At 37.9% G+C, this 22,003-nt stretch overlaps 1 protein-coding gene across 4 annotated transcripts in view; it reads right to left on the minus strand.

Annotated features, from left to right (window-relative positions):
- Window positions 1-321: 321 nt before the first annotated feature.
- CEP135 (centrosomal protein 135) overlaps window positions 322-22,003 on the minus strand; it is a 75,884-nt gene continuing 54,202 nt past the window's right edge. For all 4 annotated transcript variants that reach the window (XM_047856707.1, XM_047856708.1, XM_047856706.1 and 1 more), the window contains 5 exons: window positions 11,634-11,843; window positions 10,594-10,796; window positions 9,605-9,709; window positions 6,785-6,898; window positions 322-1,872 (listed from right to left, as the gene is read on the minus strand). In XM_047856707.1, coding sequence (XP_047712663.1) covers window positions 6,796-6,898; window positions 9,605-9,709; window positions 10,594-10,796; window positions 11,634-11,843 — 621 coding nt within the window. In that variant the 3' untranslated portion in view covers window positions 322-1,872; window positions 6,785-6,795. The remainder of the gene's footprint in view (window positions 1,873-6,784; window positions 6,899-9,604; window positions 9,710-10,593; window positions 10,797-11,633; window positions 11,844-22,003) is intronic.

Raw genomic sequence — 22,003 nt, forward strand, 5'->3', positions numbered from 1 at the left:
ACCCAAATCCTACCATGATAAAGTTTGAATTGTTAATTTTAGAGTTAAGATTATTGCTAAAATTTAAGAAAAAACTATTTGTAAGAGAAAATAAATTGACTGGAAAGTTTAATGGAAAATCTATGTCAAGCGTAATTTAAAAATTTTTAAAACAAATTAAAAACATCTACAAATGGTGAGAACATTCAGTATTTTAAGATAAAACTAATTTAGGAAAATTGTAGTAACATGGTTAAGAAAATAATTATGGCAAGCTACACATTTTTAAATTACGAAAAACATTAAAAATAAAATATCTAATAAAATAGGCTTTGCTATTGCTTTGGGGGAAAAGGTGGGAATATTTTTTATTTTATTTACATATATTTATTAAAAGATTTTCCATATGACATTGCAAATTAGTCCCATTTCTCTTGTATTTTGCTATATGAATTCACACAAAGGAGATGGAATACATAAAATTACAAATATGGTAGAAAAATAAACCACATCACACTCAAATACACAGTGAATTACTGCAAATGGCATATACCATATCCCAGACATATAAGGCATATTAGTTTTAGAAAAGAGCAATGCCCACCCCCAGGTACACACAAACACACATACACAAATTCCACTGTGTTAAAACCACAAGAGGAAACAAACTGTATCATAACCAACTGGTCTTCCACTTTCTTATGTTCGTTCTTAAGTTCTTCTTTTTCAATCATAATGAAACCTACCAAGAAAAGGATTTTCTCCAAATGTGTATGGTTCAAACACGATTAGTTTTTGAATCTGACATTCTATTTTGTACTTCTGTTCTTTTATTAATGTGTGTATATATATACATATTTAGATATACCTAAATTCCTTAAAACTACAACCTTGAAAATTAATTGTAAAAAGTTGTTTTCTATTTACATGCCACAGTTCAGTGTTTACATACTATTCTGTAAGACTAATAAATTACAACATACAAGTTTAGAAGCAAAAACTGGTATTATTGAATGTATACTGGCATTTTAACAAAATCTTTTCCTATATTTACCCCATATACTTTTATGGTCTGAATTTTTTTCTTAATACAGGGAGGAATTTTATTTACTGAAAAAGTGTCCCAAATTTCTGTTCTATTGTTTTACAAAATTCTGAATGTGGCTTTTAGTTTGATTTTGATAGAATTTGTATTAAGTGAAGAGTCCATGTGATAACCAAAATAATAAAATATTGCATATAATATATAAATGTATCTTTCCCATCACAGTTCTTCAAGTTGACAATAACAAATGATATACAGTAATTATTATTTTATCAAGACCTCTGCTATTGTGAAAATAGACCTGAATATATTACCCTTGATGATAGACAGCAAATTGGTGAACAATTTTACATTTAGAAGAAAAAGCATGACAGCACAGCATCAAGATTGATAATCCTATATGAATGTATTAAAGATATGGGTTATAAACACAGGCATGAAAACTGAAAACACTTTGAAAATAAGTATTGTAAGAATATTTATATACACATATGGCTCATTATGAAAAAGATTATTAAAGCATAATGTGAACAATACATTATATTAATTCACAGTATAAACACACACTTTGAGGAGCAATTTAAGTGAGGAATAATATAAATATAGATATAACATTAGTTAGCACTATTAATACATATTTTGTTCTGTCATATATATAAAAATATACACATAGATATGGCTCTTTTAAACCAAAATTTTTATATAAATATTCACTGATTTAAATAAAAGTTGACAGAGGTAGAATTTGTGTCAATGTTCATGATTTTCAAGAACAAGTACTTCAAATATTTCATTACTGTTCTGTCCTTTAAAAAATCCACAGAGGTAACTCATTGAAAGCCACCATTCTGAAAAAGGGGGGACAGGAAAGGGGAGTTAAGAGAAAAATGAAAAACAAAAATTACTTGATAAATTCACAAAAAACTAAGAGACTGTTTTCAGTTTTAACCAAAATTATAATCTCTAATAAAGCCTTTGCCCATAATCAAGTTATAGTTAACAGCTCTATACTTCAAAATATATTCCCCTCAGACCACCCAAGCACATCAAAGCATATGAGGACTAAATGAATGATACAGAGTGAAAAGAAAGGGGTAACACAGGATGTTAACTGAGAAAAATCACTCAAAATGAGGAATAATATGATGTCTAAGTTAATGTACAAGTACTGTAAATTGTGTCTGAGTCTTAAAACAGCATATTATGGACAAATATTTTTTACCTTATGTGCTATCTAATCACCACCCCAATTAAAACACACACACACACACACACACACACACACACACACACACACACTAAAATATGAAAAATTCCACAATGGAAACATGTGATGAACTGATAACTATTTTATTTATTTAAATAAAAAAAATGTTTAATGCTTATTTTTGAGACAGAGAGAGACAGCACAAGCTGGGGAAAGGCAGAGAGAGAGGAGACACAGAATCTCAAGCAGGCTCTGAGCTGTCAGCCCAGAGTCCCATGCGGGGCTCAAACCCATGAACTGTGAGATCATGACCTGAGCCAAAGTTGGACGCTCAACCGACTGAGCCACCCAGGCACCTGATAACTATTTTAAAATGGCATTTTTGAGGAGCACGTGGCTGGATCCATTTAGTGGAGCATGTGGTTCTTGCTCTTGGGGTCCTGGTTTCAAGCCCCACATTGGGCATAGTGATTACTTAAAAAATAAAACAAAAAATAAATCATCTCTTGTAAAATTCCAAATGTAAATACTATCTCCTGGCAGAAGGAAAGAAAAGGAGAAAGGAAAGGAGAAAGAAAAAAAAAAAAAAGAAAAGAAAAATAAAAAGAATAAAATGGCATTTTGAAAATACTTTTAATGATTAGATGCTCTCAACAATTTATTAAGGGGAAAAACCCCAAAGAACAGAACAAAACAAAATATAAGATAGGATAAAAAATTATTTTGAGTATGATCTCTATTACAATTATATATGTATGGCTATGAATGTGTGTGTATATTTATTACAAATCAAACAAGAAGGAAGTATATACCAAAATGCTAATTGATATTTTCTCTGGGTTATAGAATTAAAAGTGATTTTGACTTGAACATACATTTTCACAACAGCCAAGAGATAGGAGGAACCCAAGTATCTACCAACTCATAAATGGTATATTCATACAGTGGAATATTGTTTAGCACCAAAAAAGAAAGAAATTCTGACACATGCTCCAATATGGATGAACCCTGAAAGCACTGTAAGTCACAAGGACAAACACTGTATAGTTCCAATTATATGAGTTAAACAGAGTAGTCAAATTCACAGAGACAGAAATTGCAATGGCAGTTGCCAGGAGCTGTGGGGAGGGGAGACTGGGAGTTAATGTTTATTTCATGGGTAGAGTTTCAGTTGAGGAAGATAAAAAAGTTCTGGAGATGGATGAAGGACATTATTTTTTCACAATAATGTGAATGTACTAATTGTCAGAGAAATGTGGACTTAAAAATAGTTAGAATGATAAATTTGATGTTATGTATATTTTACCACAATAAAAAAAAAACGTTTAAAAAACTGATTTGGGGGGGCACCTGGGTGGTTCAGTCGGTTAAGCGTCTGACTTCGGCTCAGGTCATGATCTCGCAGTCAGTGAGTTCGGGTCCCGCGTTGGGCTCTGTGCTGACAGCTCAGAGCCTGGATGGAGCCTGTTTCAGATTCTGTGTCTCCCTCTCTCTCTATTCCTCCCCCACTCACGCTCTCTCTCTCTCTCTCTCTCTAAGATGAATAAAGGTTAAAAAAAAATTTTTTTTTAAGTGATTTTGGTGTCCTTCTTTATATTTTTATATTTTATGTTTTCTCGCTGAGGATATAGTAGTTAAACACAGAATTACTATATGACCCAGAAACTCTACTCTTAGTTACTCCCAGAAGATTTGAAAACAGGTACTTGAACACCAATGTTCACAGCAGCATTATTCACAATAGCTAGAAGGTGAAAACGACCCAGGTGTCCATCAACTGATGAGTGGACAAACAAAATGTGGCATAAACACACAAAGGAGTATTATTCAAGCATAAAAAAACAAACAAATTGTGTCAACATATGAGTCCTGAAAACATTATGCTAAGTAAAATGAGCCTGACACAAAAGGACAAATACAGTATGATTTCACTTATATGAAAAGCTAGAATAGGCAAGAGACAGAAAAGTAGATTAGAGACTTTCAGGGCCTGGGGAGGTAGACAGGGGACTGAAGAATTATGGCCTAAAGGATATAGAGTATCTGTCTGGAGTGATGAAAAAATTTTGGAAATAGTGGTTTTGGTTGTACAACATTATGAATTTAATGCCACTGAGTCGCACACTTTAAAAACAGTTAAGATAGCAAAGTTCATGTTACATATATTTTATCACAATTAAAAAGTGTTCTAATTTGGGGGGTCTGGCTGGCTCACTTGGTGGAGCATGTGACTGTTGATCTCAGGGTTGTGAGTTTGAGCTGCATGTTGGACATAGAGATTATTTAAAAAAAAACGTTTAAAACAAACAAAACAGAAAGTTTTCTAAATAATCACAGCTTTAGAGATTGCTAAATCCAGCATGTTCTAAATCAGTGGTTCTGAAAGTATAATATGGGTATCTCTGGAGTCTCCAAGACCTTTTTTGAGCATCTATAAGGTAAAGCCTATTTTCATAAAACCAAAGAATTATTTGTTTTTTTCACTCTTATTCTCTCACAGGTACACAGCAGAGTTTTCCAGAGGCTACATAGTGTGAAAAGCCAGGGAGTAAATATTTTAGATTTGTGGGCCACGGGGTCTCTGTCACAACTACTCAATTCCACCTCTGTAGGAAAGCAGTCTTAGACAATGTGTAAACAAACAGGTGTGGCTATGCTAGATTTACAAAAATTGGCAGTGGAGTGGATTTGGCCCACAGACCTTAGTTTACCAATCTCTGGTCTAAAATGCAGCTGTGAATCCAGTATGAGAAAATGTATGTGTCACAACTGTTACAAGGCTTTATAACGAGAAGCTGAACCTCCATCTAATCACATTCAAATTAATGCAGCAGCTTAGAAGTTGTGAGGACACAGTGATTGTAGCCAGCACTGAGAAGTAGTCCTCAAAGTGAAAGAGGAAAATGCATGTTTTAGTCAAACAAACACACACAAAAGAAAAGTACAGCAATCAGGACTCATTTAAACCTACGCCCTACAAATACCAATAAAACCTGGCGGATCAGTATGTCAAAACACACTACATAATTAATGTTCATAATGAGAATTCTGAGTCATTGAGGAAATGCTTAATTATCTTCTATATGCTTCTACTTAAAATAAGGCAAAGAAATGCATATTTTTAAAAAAGAATGACTTTACTATTTCTGTCAGCAAGCCTGCATTTTGCGGTCAACCTACCTTTCAAGCCCTGGTCCTGCAGGACTTCTTTCCCATTCATTCCCATCTCCAATGAATCAGCACATCCCTTTGACCCTTCTTCTGTTAAATGTATCCTACCTCTTTACAACCACTTTGCTCTGTCTACTCAAGCTTGAACATATGCATGTCCAGTGACCCAACAACTTCACTCCTACGTGTATACTCAAAAGAAATGCACACATCTGGTCACCAACACACAGGTACTAGAATAGAATGTTCATCGTTAACTCTACAATAGCCCAAACTGGAAATTACCAAATGCCCATCAACAATAAAATGGGTAAATGGACTGTGGGGAGTTCATGCAATGTAATACTATGCAGCAACAAGACTGAACAACCTACAAGAACACACACCAGTACGAATGAATCTCACAGATGTACTGTGGAGGAAAACAAGCCAGAAATGTAAGATTTTGTTTAAGAAGTGTCCAAAAACAGGCAAAAGAAATCTATGTTTTTAATAGGCAGAATAGTTACTTCTGGAGCAGGGCTTATAAGCAGGAGAGAGCCCAAGAGGGATGTGTTTTGTTTCTTGATCTGGGTGTAGGTTATTCACAGGTGTATTCAGTTTGTGAAAACTCACTGAGCTGTATGCTAGGATACGGCACTTTTCTATATATATGTCATTTGTTTTTAAAATTTGTCCTAGCTTTCAACATTATTCCACAGATCCTGAACTGAATATACTGTTCCTCTCATAGCTCTTTCTGGTCTCTGCCTCTCATTTCTATCTTCCCCAATATGGCCCAAATATAGTTATGAAGTTAATCCACCATCTTAATCCCTCCCTTGTACCCATATTATACACAGAAGCACCTTCAACGGCTCCCCTTGACTTACAGAGATAAGACTACAACCTCTAGTTGAGCCTCACATTCAATATACCCTCTGTGTCCCACCCTGCCTGCCATGCCTTTCTCCCTCATTATTCCCCGACAACCTGCCATTCCTGTCAGATTGAGTCTACTGTGTCATGTGCATTCCCATTTGTACACTGTTGTCTATACTTTTACCACCTGTTATTTGTATGTTGAATTTGGCACTTCATCAAGTGTTACTGTGTGATATCTCATCCTGTCATTTAATATTTTGCTGTGGATGCCTTTTCTTCTTTAATTGAGGTATAATCTACATACATTAAAATGCGTGGACTGTTAATGTTCAGGTCAATGAGTTTTTACAATTGTATATACCGGTGCAGCCATCACCAAGACGCAGAACCCTTCATTACTTCACAAAATTCCCCTGATCACCTTTGTAGGCAATCTCCCCTCCCTCCACACTGAAAACTACTTTCTGAATTTTTATAATTACAGATTAGTTTTGCTTGTCCTAGTGTTGCATACTTACCTTTATGATAATTAACAGCTTATATGTTCAGGAGAATGTAAAGGAGACCTCAGAGTTGAACTAAGGGGTGGTGTGGGAAGACCATGTCGACGCATCTCTTGGATTGCTCTTTCTCTGTCAGTAAAGATCAAGGAAGAGATTATACAATTAAGTGGTATACAAAATATACGATGTTGTGATTTTTACTGATTAATTTCTCCTCAATTAACTAATGAGTATTTCTACTAAATTTAAATGCAATGTTCTTATAATTTTTAAGTAGTGAGTAAAAGATTTCAATGAAAGGAATATGTACTATAGGAGGTTGTTCAAAGCCCCTCTGAATACAGATTTGCAAAGTTGGTTCCCACCTCTGCCCCTTCCTTTCCCACCTCTTCTTGAACATAAATCTAGCTTCTTCCTTCTTCCTAAAAACTCCCAATGTCAGAAGTGAAATAACCCTTTTCTCTACTACACCCTCCTCCCCTGTGTCTGGGTCAGCTCCACAAAGCATGGTGACTGTGTTTCTACTTCTTTTGTGGGCTATTCAGGGTCTCTGGCCTAGACTTTCTGTATTATATTCCTCAGTATCCAAGATTTCTACTTAGTTGGGTATTTCACAAACTACTTTTTCATTACGAACCCCCTTAAAGAAACTTTTTAAGATATTCCCTCCCCCCAAATTATCCACTCTTCCCAATGAAATTTTAACATATAGATATGTTATTTATGTACTGAGGTCCTCTGGCAGGTTACGAGTCATTGTAATACCTAAAGTTTTTTTGCCACTCCCTCAACCCCCAAGAACCAATATTGTTCCCTGGGGTGGCGATAATGGCACTTTAAGAATGCATAACCTAGTTGGATGATAAGGAAAAGGAGATGTCCTGTTGGCCTACGTTTCTTCGGGGACCAGGAACAAGGGAAAAAGAGGAATTAAGGGGGTCTTATAGCCCTACGCAGTAGGACCCCCCTTGGACTGAAGAGAATTTAAGTTATCATTAAGAAATAGAAATCATGTATGTACAGTTTAGCACACTGAGAAACGAAATCTTCTCAATTACGAGAAATTAGTAACACTGGTTTTATGTATTGATGCTTTTCTTCATTTCTCAGGCTTCCTTTCTCTTTGAAATCATAAATATCGATTTCCTAGCAAATTTTGTCTATACTACAAATGGCATATCTTTCAAAAGTTTTGATGCAAATAGAAAATAAGAGAAATAAAAAAACTGACTCGATAAGCAGCAATTTGACCACTATTTGCGTACGAAATCTCAGGAATGTTTATGTCTATGGTATTAATACAGCAAGAAAGAGTAATGAAAGAAAAGTAGCTTGACAATTGATTTGCAAATTAGACTTCAATTTTAGCTGTGAAAGCAAGTTTCATCCCTGTTTGTGGCACTTGGAGATTAAGGTTTTCAATATACAAAGCAAATGAACTGAAATAAAAGTGAGTATGAAAATTAGAAAACTACTAAGCGGGAGGGAATATACTGTATATAAGAGCATGGGGTTTAAAATTAAACAGATCTGTCTTTATTTCAAAATTTTATTTATCTTTTTAATTCACATTTAGTTAACATAAAATGGTTTGTTAGTTTCAGGTGTATAAGATATATTTTGATTTTAGTTTTGGCTCTGCCATTTATTATTTGTGTGACTTCAGTTTCCTGTAATATATGCATAATAATAGATTATTAGTAGCATTAATCAGATATGTATATGGTATCTGGCACATACTTATCAATTGCTCTTATGATCATCATCACTTTTGTGATGATCTGTATTTGGAGTTTCCTATTGGACCACATTGTGCTTTTTTTTTTAATTTTTATTTTTTTAATGTTTATTTATTTCTGAGACAGAGAGAGACAGAGCATGAGTAGGGGAGGGGCAGAAAGAGAGGGAGACATAGAATCAGAAGCAGGCTCCAGGCTCTGAGCTGTCAGCACAGAGCCCGACGTGGGGCTTGAACTCACAGACCGTGAGATCATGCACCCGGGCTGAAGTCGGACGCTTAACAGACTGAGCCACCCAGGCGCCCCATTTTTAAATTTTTTTCAAAGTTTATTTACTTGAGAGAGAGAAAGAGAGAGAGAGAGAGAGAGCGCACGAGCAGGGGAGGGACAGAGAGAGAGGGAGACACAGAATCTGAAGCAGGCTCCAGGCTCTGAGCTGTCAGTGCAGAGCCTGATGCGGGGCTCGAACCCACAAACTGCGAGATCACAACCTCAGCCGGAGTCCGATACTTAACTGACTGAGCCACCCAGCAACTCCAGTTTGGGGTCTTGTAGCATCCTTACTCGCCTGTTGATTCCCTATTATATTCTTTCAAATAATGCCCTGATTTTGCCCTGAGGAATGCTATAGAAAACATGTAGGCAATATTTGCTACTTTATTTACTGTAAGGATATTATCTCCCACAACACTTTTGACTTTTTAGGAAGAAATATCAGAAGAAGTTTATTTATTTATTTTTTTAATTTTTTTTTTTTTAACGTTTATTTATTTTTGAGACAGGGAGAGACAGAGCATGAACAGGGGAGGGTCAGAGAGAGGGAGATATGAAGCAGGCTATTCACAGAATATGAAGCAGGCTTCAGGCTCTGAGCTGTCAGCACAGAGCCCGACGCAGGGCTAGAACTCATGGACCACAAGATCATGACCTGAGCTGAAGTCGGCTGCCTAACCGACTGAGCCACCCAGGCGCCCCAGAAGAAGTTTATTTTTGTATGAACACTGAAAGAAAGTTGGCTATTTTTAAGTCCTATTAAATCTTTTTTGGGACAGGGAATAAATAAAAACACTGTCCAATGCACAAATCTTTTTCTTACCGTTCATATCTTTCAGTTGAAATCTGCCTTTTCATAGAATCATGATCGGTTTGTAACTGTGTCACTTTAGCCCGAAGCATGGTGTTTTCCCGGCCTAGACTAGTTCTTAAAAATAAAATTTAAAAATAAATAAATAAATAAGTAACAAATATGTTGTTTTGTAGAGTCTAGTGCTATGGAGTTTTGTTTATGCTAGTAATAAATACAAATGGAGGTGATAATTAGGACAAGAAAAGAACAAGTCTTTTTAACACTACTTTTCTCAACTTCAGGAGCTTCTATCACTAAGTTTTCTTTCGTTCATTCATTCATTCATCTTATTTATTTAACAAACAGTTAAACTAAACTTCCAGTATGTGCTAGGCACTGTAGCAATGCTGGAAATACAAATTTGAATAAGACATGAATTATAACATCAAGATGTAAAGTATCTTCATTGGCTCTTTCTGGACTCTTGCCTCAGAAAGACAAATATTATTAACTTCTTTTAAAAGTTAACTATTCTACTTGTACTATCTACTCCAGATTTTCTCCCCTCTTCCATCAAATATGTCCAAATCTGGCCGTCTAATAGACACTATCATCAATCTCCTAAAAGGTAATTAATCACTAAACTTATGTGAGTCAAACTACATGCCATTTTGATGTCTTTTTCTAGTCCACACAGTAAAAGACACAGATGGCTTTCCCCATCCTGAAATGCTCTCCCCTTTGCTGACTCCTGTTTGTTCACAACTCAACTACAGGCATTTTTCTAAAGTTCACTCATTCACTTCCATGGGTACCATCTCTGTGGTGAAGATACACAAATCTGTATCTCCAAACACAATGTATCTCCTTAAACTAAACCCCCAAATTCCTAAAAGCAGCCACAATGTAAGTAAAATATTTTGGTTTTGTACCACCGTACACACTCCCATCCCCTTCTCTCACCAAAAATTATTTTTGACAAGCGATTTTCTTTAAACAGGTTGATTTATGCCACTTACAATTTGCTTTCTGAAAGGGTTAACTTCTCTTTAAGTAGCTGAATTTCTGTATCCTTCTCATGGGAGGTTAAATGAGAATGAAATTCTTTATCTCTATTTGTAGCCAACAATGATTCAAGGCTTTTAATTGTATGTCTCTCACTTGCCAGTTGTTTCTTCAACAGCTCTGCTTCTGATTTTACATTTTCTAATTCCACCACAACCTACAGGGAAAACAAAGTAAGATTACTTCAGTACAATTTGAGACTCACTCTAAAAAATTATTTGTAGAGCTATATACACTTATCAGTTGCTTTATTTTGGGTACCAGTTAAAGATTTTGAACCATTTCTTTAAGTGTAAGAAAGTCATCTTATTTTCAAAATAATTTTTGCTTATTTGGTATAAGACCTATTGCTATGAGTTTCACTCATACTTCCTTGCCAAGAGAGGGTCATTAACATAAAATCCTAAAATGTGGCCATCCTATCAGAAAGGAAGCCCTTCTGATCTATTATGTGTACTCTGACCAGACAGTCAAGCCAGCACTGGAGCTTCTCAGTAGCTGAAAATAAAGATACTATTAAATGAATGAAAACTGAAAACATCTGTATTTGAAAACATGCACTGGGATGTTTAAAGTAATGCTCAGTTTGAGAATGGGAAGTTCCAGGTAACTAGACTTTGAAAATTAAGTAAGATTTAAATGCCTTGAGATTTTATCAGAAAGACTACTCTATTTAGGAAATAATGAACTGCTCAGTCCTTCATTTAAATCTTACCTTCAAACAGAGAAAGAATATACTGGGATATGTTCCTATTGTATAATAACAACACTCCTATTTTCCTAAATATCCATCTATTCCAAAACAGAAAGCACCTAATTTCATCACTATGCTTGCTAGAAAAATCTTGGCAAAGAATCTAGTTTTCAAAATCCTGTAGTCAAAAGTAACTCCTTAAAGGGAAACAAACTTTATCAAAAGTGCTTGATAAAATAAAACAATGAGAGTAAGGCTCAATAAAATAATGTGCTACAATGAAGTCTTTTAAGTCCTTACCCTCTCAAACTCCAGGTTTTTGGAATTCAGTTGTTGGGTCATAAGATCTTTGCCTGAATCCAGCTTAATGCAAAGTTCTCTGAGAGACGACAAATCATTCAACGCTGCTGCTTTTGCATCTTCTTGGTGTCTCAGCTCTTCTTCTAATCTAGACATGGCTTTTGCCATTGATGAGATCTGAGACTCATAAGCATGATGTGCATTTATGTGCTGAGAATAGAAAAAGAAACCGGTAAAAAGTTAAAGTAACCCAGTAATTTTAAAGGCTTGAATCTGTGCAGCCATGACCTCACTTTAAAAAAAAATAGTAGAGCCAAGTTTTGCACATTTTAAGATACTCTGATGGAGCTCCCGGCTATTTAAAGATGGCCTATTTAATGCTTAACCCAATGAATTGTATATAACTACTAACCACGGTAACTAGGTACCTCACGTATATATTTGGAAGATGCAAAGATAAAAATCATTGTTTTAGGGTAAAAAAGGAATCTTGGAAGTTAGATTAAATTTACCTTTATAAATTGTTATAATGCCTTTTCAAGAAAAAGCAACATATTTACTTCTCACTCCTCAGTTGTCTTTAAATTCTAAATTGCAAAATGGAGGAGCGCCTGGGTGGTTCAGTCAGTTTGGTGTCCGACTCTTGATTTTAGCTCAGGTCATGATCTTGCAGTTTGTGAATCTGAACCCCAAGTCAGGCTCTGCACTGACAGCATGCAGAGGGAGACTGCTTTGGATTCTCTGCCTCCCTCTCTCTCTCTGCCCCCTCCCCTACTCAAGTACATGCTCCCTCTCTCTCTCTCTCCCTCTCTCTCTCCCTCCCTCCCTCAAAAATAAATAGCTGGGAGGGAGGTAAGTGGGGGGGGGATGGAATAAATGGGTGATTGGCATTAAGGAGGGCACTTTTTTTGCAATGAGCACTGGGTGTCATATGTAAGAGATGAATCACTGGGTTCTATTCCTGAAGCCAAGACTACACTGTATGTTAACCAACTTGAATTTAAATAAAAAAATAAAAAGTAAAAACAAAATTTTTATTAATAAATAAATTTCAAAATGGAGTTTGTTTTAAAACTGAATACCTGAAGTTCTATTTAAATTTAACCTAATAGTAATCCACAACTTTATAAGATTTTAATAACTGAAATAATGAACAAAGTTTGAAACACTGATAAAACTCTCTTTCTAGAATAATCCACATTTTAAGTTCCCCACAATTTAAATTGTGAGTGATAAATACAAACTGACAAATTCTAGTCTAGAGTTTAATAAGAATTCCACACTTGAAAAATAAAATGATTTTAATAGGTATTAACAAAATAAATTGACATTAAGAATCTAACTGTACAGAAAAGTAAATATTTGGATTTTCTAAATTAATGAATTAAAAATCAGAGTTCCCTAAAACTAAATATAAATAGGTAAAAGTCAGTTTTACATACCACAAAAGAACACGAACAATGACAGACAAAAAAATTAAAGAATAGTTTCTTCCGAGAATTTTGAAAGCTGAAAAGCATTCCTCTAGTTATACTCTTGATAGGAAAACTTCTAGAGACAGGGTGCCAGTTTCGTAGGACTGCTGTAACCAATTACTACAAATTACTGGGTGGTTTAAAACAAACAAAATTTATCCTGTCACAATTCTGGAGGTTACAAGTCTGAAATTTAGATGTTTGCAGAACCTAGAGGTTCTGAGAGAGAATCTGTTCCAGGTCTCCCTCCCAACTCCTGGTGGTTGCTAGCAATCCTTAATGTTCTTGCCCTGTAGACACTTCACTCCAGTCTCTGCCTCTGTCTTCATCTGGTATTCTCCCCTGTATCTTCTGTGTCCAGATTTCTCTTACAAAAGACACCAGTCATTGAGCTATGGCCTGCCCTAGTCCAGTATGACCTCATCTTAACCTGATTATAACTGTAAGAACCCTATTTCCAAATAAGATCACCTTCACAGGTGCTGGAGGTTAGGATTTCAACATAACTTTTTGAGGTCCATAATTCTATCTATCCTTTAGCTCCCCAAAATTCATGTCCTTCTTATGTGCAAAATACATTCATTCCATCCTAACACATTCTAGCATCAATTCTAAGTCCAAAATCTCATCTAAGCATCATCTAAATCAGATACGGGTAAGACTCTGGCTATGGCCCATTTGGGGACAAAACCACTCTCCCTCCCCAGATCTGTGAGCTAGCAAACAGGTTATCTGCTTACAAAAACAATGGGGAAACAGGCATAGAATAGACATGCCTACTCTGAAAGGGAGAAAATAGAAGGAATGAAGGGGTTACTAATCCAAAGCAAGTTTGCAACTAAGCAAGGAAAATTCCATTTGATTTTAAGGCCTAAGAATAATTATCTATGTCACGATAGTCTACGTTTTGGGCCTGCTAGTGTGGCCCCACCTTCTCAGCCCTCAGCAACAGCCCCACCCTCTTGGCCCTCAGTGGCAGGGGCCCTGCACTCTGAGACCAAGGAGGCAGTAGCCTCACCCCCTGGGGCTGTACCCTCTGTGCCTGTGGTGGCAACAGTAGCCTCATCAGAATCTGAGCTGCCCATGGCAGCCCTGCTCATCTCTGAGTTACCTTCAGAACCATTCCTCCCTTTTCTCAAAGGAGAACACATATTTGTAGCCAAGTAACTCTGCTAGCCTGTTTCCTGCTAGTAGGATCCCAGACATTCAGCCTTCTTTCATTTCATCCTATTTCTGTCCCCATCAATACAAGTTGGCAGTGTTTCTACAGAGATGACTGACTGCATTCATGAGCCACATACCAAATGTGTTCACCAAGAGGTTGTGTGTGAAGCCACACACTTGGCTGTCTCCAAAGCACATTATCTGCATAGGCTAAGAATTTTCCAAATCATCAAGACCTGATTCTATTTTACCCCCTAAATTTTAAGTCTAGTATACTTAACATACACTGTTATATTAGTTTCAGATGTACAATATTGACCCAACAATTCTCTATATTACTGAGTGCTCATCATGGTAAGTGGTACTCTTAATCCTCTTCACCTATTTCACCCCTCTCCCTACCCACTTCCCTTCTGGTGACCATCAGTTTGTTCTCCATAGTTAGGAGTCTGTTTTTTGGGGAAAAAAAAAGAAAAAAGAAAAAAAGATCTGTTTTTTGGTTTCTTTTTTTGTTGTTGTTCATTTGTTTTGTTTCCTAAATTCCACTTTTGAGTAAAATCATATGGTATTTGTCTTTCTCTTATTTCACTTAGCATTATACCCACTAGATCCATCCATATTGTTGCAAATGCCAAGATTTCATTCTTTTTTATGGCTGAGTAATATTTCAGTGTGTGTGTGTGTGTGTGTGTGTGTGTGTGTGTATACACATTGTATATATATGTATATACATACAACATATCTTTATCCGTTCATTTATCAATGGAAAATTGGGCTGCTTCCCTAGTTTGACTATTGTAAATAATGCTACAAGAATCAAAGGGGCAAATATACCTTTTGAATTAGTGTTTTTGTATTCTTGGGGTAAACATCCAATAGTGAGACTACTGGATCAGATGGTAATTCTATTTTTAACTTTTTGAGGAACCTCCATACAGTTTTCCACAGTGACTACACTAAAATTTTACATTCCCACCAACAGTATATATAGATTCCTTTTTCTCCACATCCACACCAATGCCTGTTGTTTCTTGTGTTTTTGATTTTAGCCATTCTGACAGTTGTGAGGTGGTATTTCACTATGGTTTTGATTTGCATTTCCCTGATGATTAGTGACATTGAGCATCTTTTCATGTGTCTGTTGGCCATCTGAATGTCTTCTCTGGAGAAACATCTGTTCATGTCTTCTGCCCACTTTTAAATTAGATTATTTTTTTGGTATTAAGTACTTTATACATTTTGTATACTAACCCTTTATCAGATACATCATTTGCAAGTATCTTCTCCATTCAGCAGGTTGTATTTTTTTTTTTTAAAGTAAATGTGGGTGGGGCTTGAACTCACGACACGAAGATCAAGAGTCACATGCTCTACCAACTGAGCCAGCCAGATGCCCCCGGTAGGTTGTCTTTTAGTTTTGTTGGTTATTTCCTTTGCTGTGCAAAAGATTTTTATTTTGGAGTAGTCCTAATAGCTTATTTTTGCTTTTGTTTCCCTTGCCTCAGGAGACATATCTTGAAAAATGTTGCTATGGCCGATGTCAGAGAAATTATTGCCTGTGCTCACTCCAGGATTTTTATGGTATCAGGTCACACATTTAGGTCTTTTTTTTTTTTTTAATGTTTATTTTTTTTTTATGAAATTTATTGACAAATTGGTTTCCATACAACACCCAGTGCTCATCCCAAAAGGTGCCCTCCTCAATACCCATCACCCACCCTCCCCTCCCTCCCACCCCCCATCAACCCTCAGTTTGTTCTCAGTTTTAAAAAAAATTTTTTTTTTTTCTCAACGTTTATTTATTTTTGGGACAGAGAGAGACAGAGCATGAACGGGGGAGGGGCAGAGAGAGAGGGAAACACAGAATCGGAAACAGGCTCCAGGCTCTGAGCCATCAGCCCAGAGCCTGACGCGGGGCTCGAACTCCCGGACCGCGAGATCGTGACCTGGCTGAAGTCGGACGCTTAACCGACTGCGCCACCCAGGCGCCCCTGTTCTCAGTTTTTAACAGTCTCTTATGCTTTGGCTCTCTCCCATTCTAACCTCTTTTTTTTTTTTTTTTTTTTCTTTTTCTTTCCCCTCCCCCATGGGTTCCTGTTAAGTTTCTCAGAATCCACATAAGAGTGAAACCATATGGTATCTGTCTTTCTCTGTATGGCTTATTTCACTTAGCATCACACTCTCCAGTTCCATCCACGTTGCTACAAAAGGTCATATTTCATTTTTTCTCATTGCCATGTAATATTCCATTGTGTATATAAACCACAATTTCTTTATCCATTCATCAGTTGATGGACATTTAGGCTCTTTCCATAATTTGGCTATTGTTGAGAGTGCTGCTATGAACATTGGGGTACAAGTGGCCCTATGCATCAGTGCTCCTGTATCCCTTGGATAGATTCCTAGCAGTGCTATTGCTGGGTCATAGGGTAGGTCTATTTTCAATTTTCTGAGGAACCTCCACACTGCTTTCCAGAGCGGCTGCACCAATTTGCATTCCCACCAACAGTGCAAGAGGGTTCCCGTTTCTCCACATCCTCTCCAGCATCTATAGTCTCCTGACTTGTTCATTTTGGCCACTCTGACTGGCGTGAGGTGATACCTGAGTGTGGTTTTGATTTGTATTTCCCTGATAAGGAGCGACGCTGAACATCTTTTCATGTGCCTGTTGGCCATCCGGATGTCTTCTTTAGAGAAGTGTCTATTCATGTTTTCTGCCCATTTCTTCACTGGGTTATTTGTTTTTCGGGTGTGGAGTTTGGTGAGCTCTTTATAGATTTTGGATACTAGCCCTTTGTCCGATATGTCATTTGCGAATATCTTTTCCCATTCCGTTGGTTGCCTTTTAGTTTTGTTGGTTGTTTCCTTGGCTGTGCAGAAGCTTTTTATCTTCATAAGGTCCCAGTAATTCACTTTTGCTTTTAATTCCCTTGCCTTTGGGGATGTGTCGAGTAAGAGATTGCTACGGCTGAGGTCAGAGAGGTCTTTTCCTGCTTTCTCCTCTAAGGTTTTGATGGTTTCCTGTCTCACATTCAGGTCCTTTATCCATTTTGAGTTTATTTTTGTGAATGGTGTGAGAAAGTGGTCTAGTTTCATCCTTCTGCATGTTGCTGTCCAGTTCTCCCAGCACCATTTGTTAAAGAGGCTGTCTTTTTTCCATTGGATGTTCTTTCCTGCTTTGTCAAAGATGAGTTGGCCATACGTTTGTGGGTCTAGTTCTGGGGTTTCTATTCTATTCCATTGGTCTATGTGTCTGTTTTGGTGCCAATACCATGCTGTCTTGATGATGACAGCTTTGTAGTAGAGGCTAAAGTCTGGGATTGTGATGCCTCCTGCTTTGGTCTTCTTCTTCAAAATTCCTTTGGCTATTCGGGGCCTTTTGTGGTTCCATATGAATTTTAGGATTGCTTGTTCTAGCTTCGAGAAGAATGCTGGTGCAATTTTGATTGGGATTGCATTGAATGTGTAGATAGCTTTGGGTAGTATTGACATTTTGACAATATTTATTTTTCCAATCCATGAGCAGGGAATGTCTTTCCATTTCTTTAAATCTTCTTCAATTTCCTTCATAAGCTTTCTATAGTTTTCAGCATACAGATCCTTTACATCTTTGGTTAGATTTATTCCTAGGTATTTTATGCTTCTTGGTGCAATTGTGAATGGGATCAGTTTCTTTATTTGTCTTTCTGTTGCTTCATTGTTAGTGTATAAGAATGCAACTGATTTCTGTGCATTGATTTTGTATCCTGCAACTTTGCTGAATTCATGTATCAGTTCTAGCAGATTTTTGGTGGAGTCTGTCGGATTTTCCATGTATAATATCATGTCATCTGCAAAAAGCGAAAGCTTGACTTCATCTTTGCCAAGTTTGATGCCTTTGATTTCCTTTTGTTGTCTGATGGCTGATGCTAGAACTTCCAGCACTATGTTAAACAGCAGCGGTGAGAGTGGGCATCCTTGTCGTGTTCCTGATCTCAGGGGAAAAGCTCTCAGTTTTTCCCTGTTGAGGATGATGTTAGCTGTGGGCTTTTCATAAATGGCTTTTATGATCTTTAAGTATGTTCCTTCTATCCCGACTTTCTCAAGGGTTTTTATTAAGAAAGGGTGCTGGATTTTGTCGAAGGCCTTTTCTGCATCGATTGACAGGATCATATGGTTCTTCTCTTTTTTTTTGTTAATGTGATGTATCACGTTGATTGATTTGCGAATGTTGAACCAGCCCTGCATCCCAGGAATGAATCCCACTTGATCATGGTGAATAATTCTTTTTATATGCCGTTGAATTCGATTTGCTAGTACCTTATTGAGAATTTTTGCATCCATATTCATCGGGGATATTGGCCTGTAGTTCTCTTTTTTTACTGGGTCTCTGTCTGGTTTAGGAATCAAAGTAATACTGGCTTCATAGAATGAGTCTGGAAGTTTTCCTTCCCTTTCTATTTCTTGGAATAGCTTGAGAAGGATAGGTATGATCTCTGCTTTAAACGTCTGGTAGAACTCCCCTGGGAAGCCATCTGGTCCTGGACTCTTATTTGTTGGGAGATTTTTGATAACCGATTCAATTTCTTCGCTGGTTATGGGTCTGTTCAAGCTTTCTATTTCCTCCTGATTGAGTTTTGGAAGAGTGTGGGTGTTCAGGAATTTGTCCATTTCTTCCAGGTTGTCCAATTTGTTGGCATATAATTTTTCATAGTATTCCCTGATAATTGTTTGTATCTCTGAGGGATTGGTTGTAATATTTCCATTTTCATTCATGATTTTATCTATTTGGGTCATCTCCCTTTTCTTTTGGAGAAGCCTGGCTAGAGGTTTGTCAATTTTGTTTATTTTTTCAAAAAACCAACTCTTGGTTTCGTTGATCTGCTCTACAGTTTTTTTAGATTCTATATTGTTTATTTCTGCTCTGATCTTTATTATTTCTCTTCTTCTGCTGGGTTTAGGCTGCCTTTGCTGTTCTGCTTCTAGTTCCTTTAGGTGTGCTGTTAGATTTTGTATTTGGGATTTTTCTTGTTTCTAGAGATAGGCCTGGATTGCAATGTATTTTCCTCTCAGGACTGCCTTCATTGCATCCCAAAGCATTTGGATTGTTGTATTTTCATTTTCGTTTGTTTCCATATATTTTTTAATTTCTTCTCTAATTGCCTGGTTGACCCACTCATTCGTTAGTAGGGTGTTCTTTAACCTCCATGCTTTTGGAGGTTTTCCAGACTTTTTTCTGTGGTTGATTTCAAGCTTCATAGCATTGTGGTCTGAAAGTAAGCATGGTATAATTTCAAATCTTGTAAACTTATGAAGGGCTGTTTTGTGACCCAGTATACGATCTATCTTGGAGAATGTTCCATGTGCACTCGAGAAGAAAGTATATTCTGTTGCTTTGGGATGCAGAGTTCTAAATATATCTGTCAAGTCCATCTGATCCAATGTCTCATTCAGGGCCCTTGTTTCTTTATTGACCACGTGTCTAGATGATCTATCCATTTCTGTAAGTGGGGTGTTAAAGTCCCCTGCAATTACCACATTCTTATCAATAAGGTTGCTTATGTTTATGAGTAATTGTTTTATATATTTGGGGGCTCCGGTATTTGGCCCATAGACGTTTATAATTGTTAGTTCTTCTTGATGGATAGACCCTGTAATTATTATATAATGGCCTTCTTCATCTCTTGTTACAGCCTTTAATTTAAAGTCTAGTTTGTCTGATATAAGTATGGCTACTCCAGCTTTCTTTTGGCTTCCAGTCGCATGATAAATAGTTCTCCATCCCCTCACTCTCAATCTAAAGGTGTCCTCAGGTCTAAAATGAGTCTCTTGTAGACAGCAAATAGATGGGTCTTGTTTTTTTATCCATTCTGATACCCTATGTCTTTTGGTTGGCGCATTTAATCCATTTACATTCAGTGTTATTATAGAAAGATACGGGTTTAGAGTCATTGTGATGTCTGTATGTTTTATGCTTGTAGTGATGTCTCTGGGACTTTGTTTCACAGGGTCCCCCTTAGGATCTCTTGTAGGGATGGTTTAGTGGTGACGAATTCCTTCAGTTTTTGTTTGTTTGGGAAGACCTTTATCTCTCCTTCTATTCTAAATGACAGACTTGCTGGATAAAGGATTCTTGGCTGCATATTTTTTCTGTCTAGCACCCTGAAAATCTCGTGCCAATTCTTTCTGGCCTGCCAAGTTTCAAAAGAGAGATCAGTCACGAGTCTTATAGGTCTCCCTTTATATGTGAGGGCACGTTTACCCCTTGCTGCTTTCAGAATTTTCTCTTTATCCTTGTATTTTGCCAGTTTCACTATGATATGTCGTGCAGAAGATCGATTCAAGTTACATCTGAAGGGAGTTCTCTGTGCCTCTTGGATTTCAATGCCTTTTTCCTTCCCCAGTTCAGGGAAGTTCTCAGCTATTATTTCTTCAAGTACCCCTTCAGCACCTTTCCCTCTCTCTTCCTCCTCTGGGATACCAATTATGCGTATATTATTTCTTTTTAGTGTATCACTTAGTTCTCTAATTTTCCCCTCATACTCCTGGATTTTTTTATCTCTCTTTTTCTCAGCTTCCTCTTTTTCCATAACTTTATCTTCTAGTTCACCTATTCTCTCCTCTGCCTCTTCAAGCCGAGCTGTGGTGGTTTCCATTTTGTTATGCATTTCGTTTAAAGCGTTTTTCAGCTCCTTGTGACTGTTCCTTAGTCCCTTGATCTCTGTAGCAAGAGACTCTCTGCTGTCCTATATACTGTTTTCAAGCCCAGCGATTAATTTTATGACTATTATTCTAAATTCACTTTCTGTTATATTATTTAAATCCTTTTTGATCAGCTCATTAGCTGTTGTTATTTCCTGGAGATTCTTCTGAGGGGAATTCTTCCGCTTGGTCATTTTGGATAGTCCCTGGCGTGGTGAGGACCTGCAGGGCACTTCCCCTGTGCTGTTGTGTAACTGGAGTTGGTGGGCGGGGCCGCAGTCAGACCTGATGTCTGCCCCCAGCCCACCGCTGGGGCCACAGTCAGACTGGTGTGTGCCTTCTCTTCTCCTCTCGTAGGGGCGGGATTCACTGTGGGGTGGTGTGGCTCGTCTGGGCTACTTGCACCCTGCCAGGCTTGTGATGCTGGGAATCTGGCATATTAGCTGGGGTGGGTAGGCAAGGTGCACGGGGGCAGGAGGGGCAGGCTTAGATCGCTTCTCCTTAGGTGATCCACTTCAGGAGGGGCCCTGTGGCAGCGGGAGGGAGTCAGATCCGCTGCCGGAGGTTTGGCTCCGCCGAAGCGCAGAGTTGGGTGTTTGCGCGGAGCGAGCAAGTTCCCTGGCAGGAACTGGTTCTCTTTGGGATTTTGGTTGGGGGATGGGCGGGGGAGATGGCGCTGGCGAGCGCCTTTGTTCCCCACCAAACTGAGCTCTGTCGTCCGGGGGCTCAGCAGCTCTCCCTCCCTTTGTCCTCCAGCCTTCCCGCTTTCCGAGCAGATCTGTTAACTTATGACCTCCCAGAGGCTAAGTCGCGCTTGCTGTCGGAACACAGTCCGTCAGGCCCCTCCGCTTTTGCAAGCCAGACTCGGGGGCTCTGCTTGGCCGGCGAGCCGCCCCTCCGCCCCGGCTCCCTCCCGCCAGTCCGAGGAGCGCGCACCGCCTCGCCGCCCTTCCTACCCTCTTCCGTGGGCCTCTCGTCTGCGTTTGGCTCCGGCGACTCCGTTCTGCTAATCCTCTGGCGGTTTTCTGGGTTATTTAGGCAGATGTAGAT

Source organism: Prionailurus viverrinus, chromosome B1 (assembly GCF_022837055.1).
Source record: "Prionailurus viverrinus isolate Anna chromosome B1, UM_Priviv_1.0, whole genome shotgun sequence".
Taxonomy (NCBI): Eukaryota; Metazoa; Chordata; class Mammalia; order Carnivora; family Felidae; genus Prionailurus; species Prionailurus viverrinus.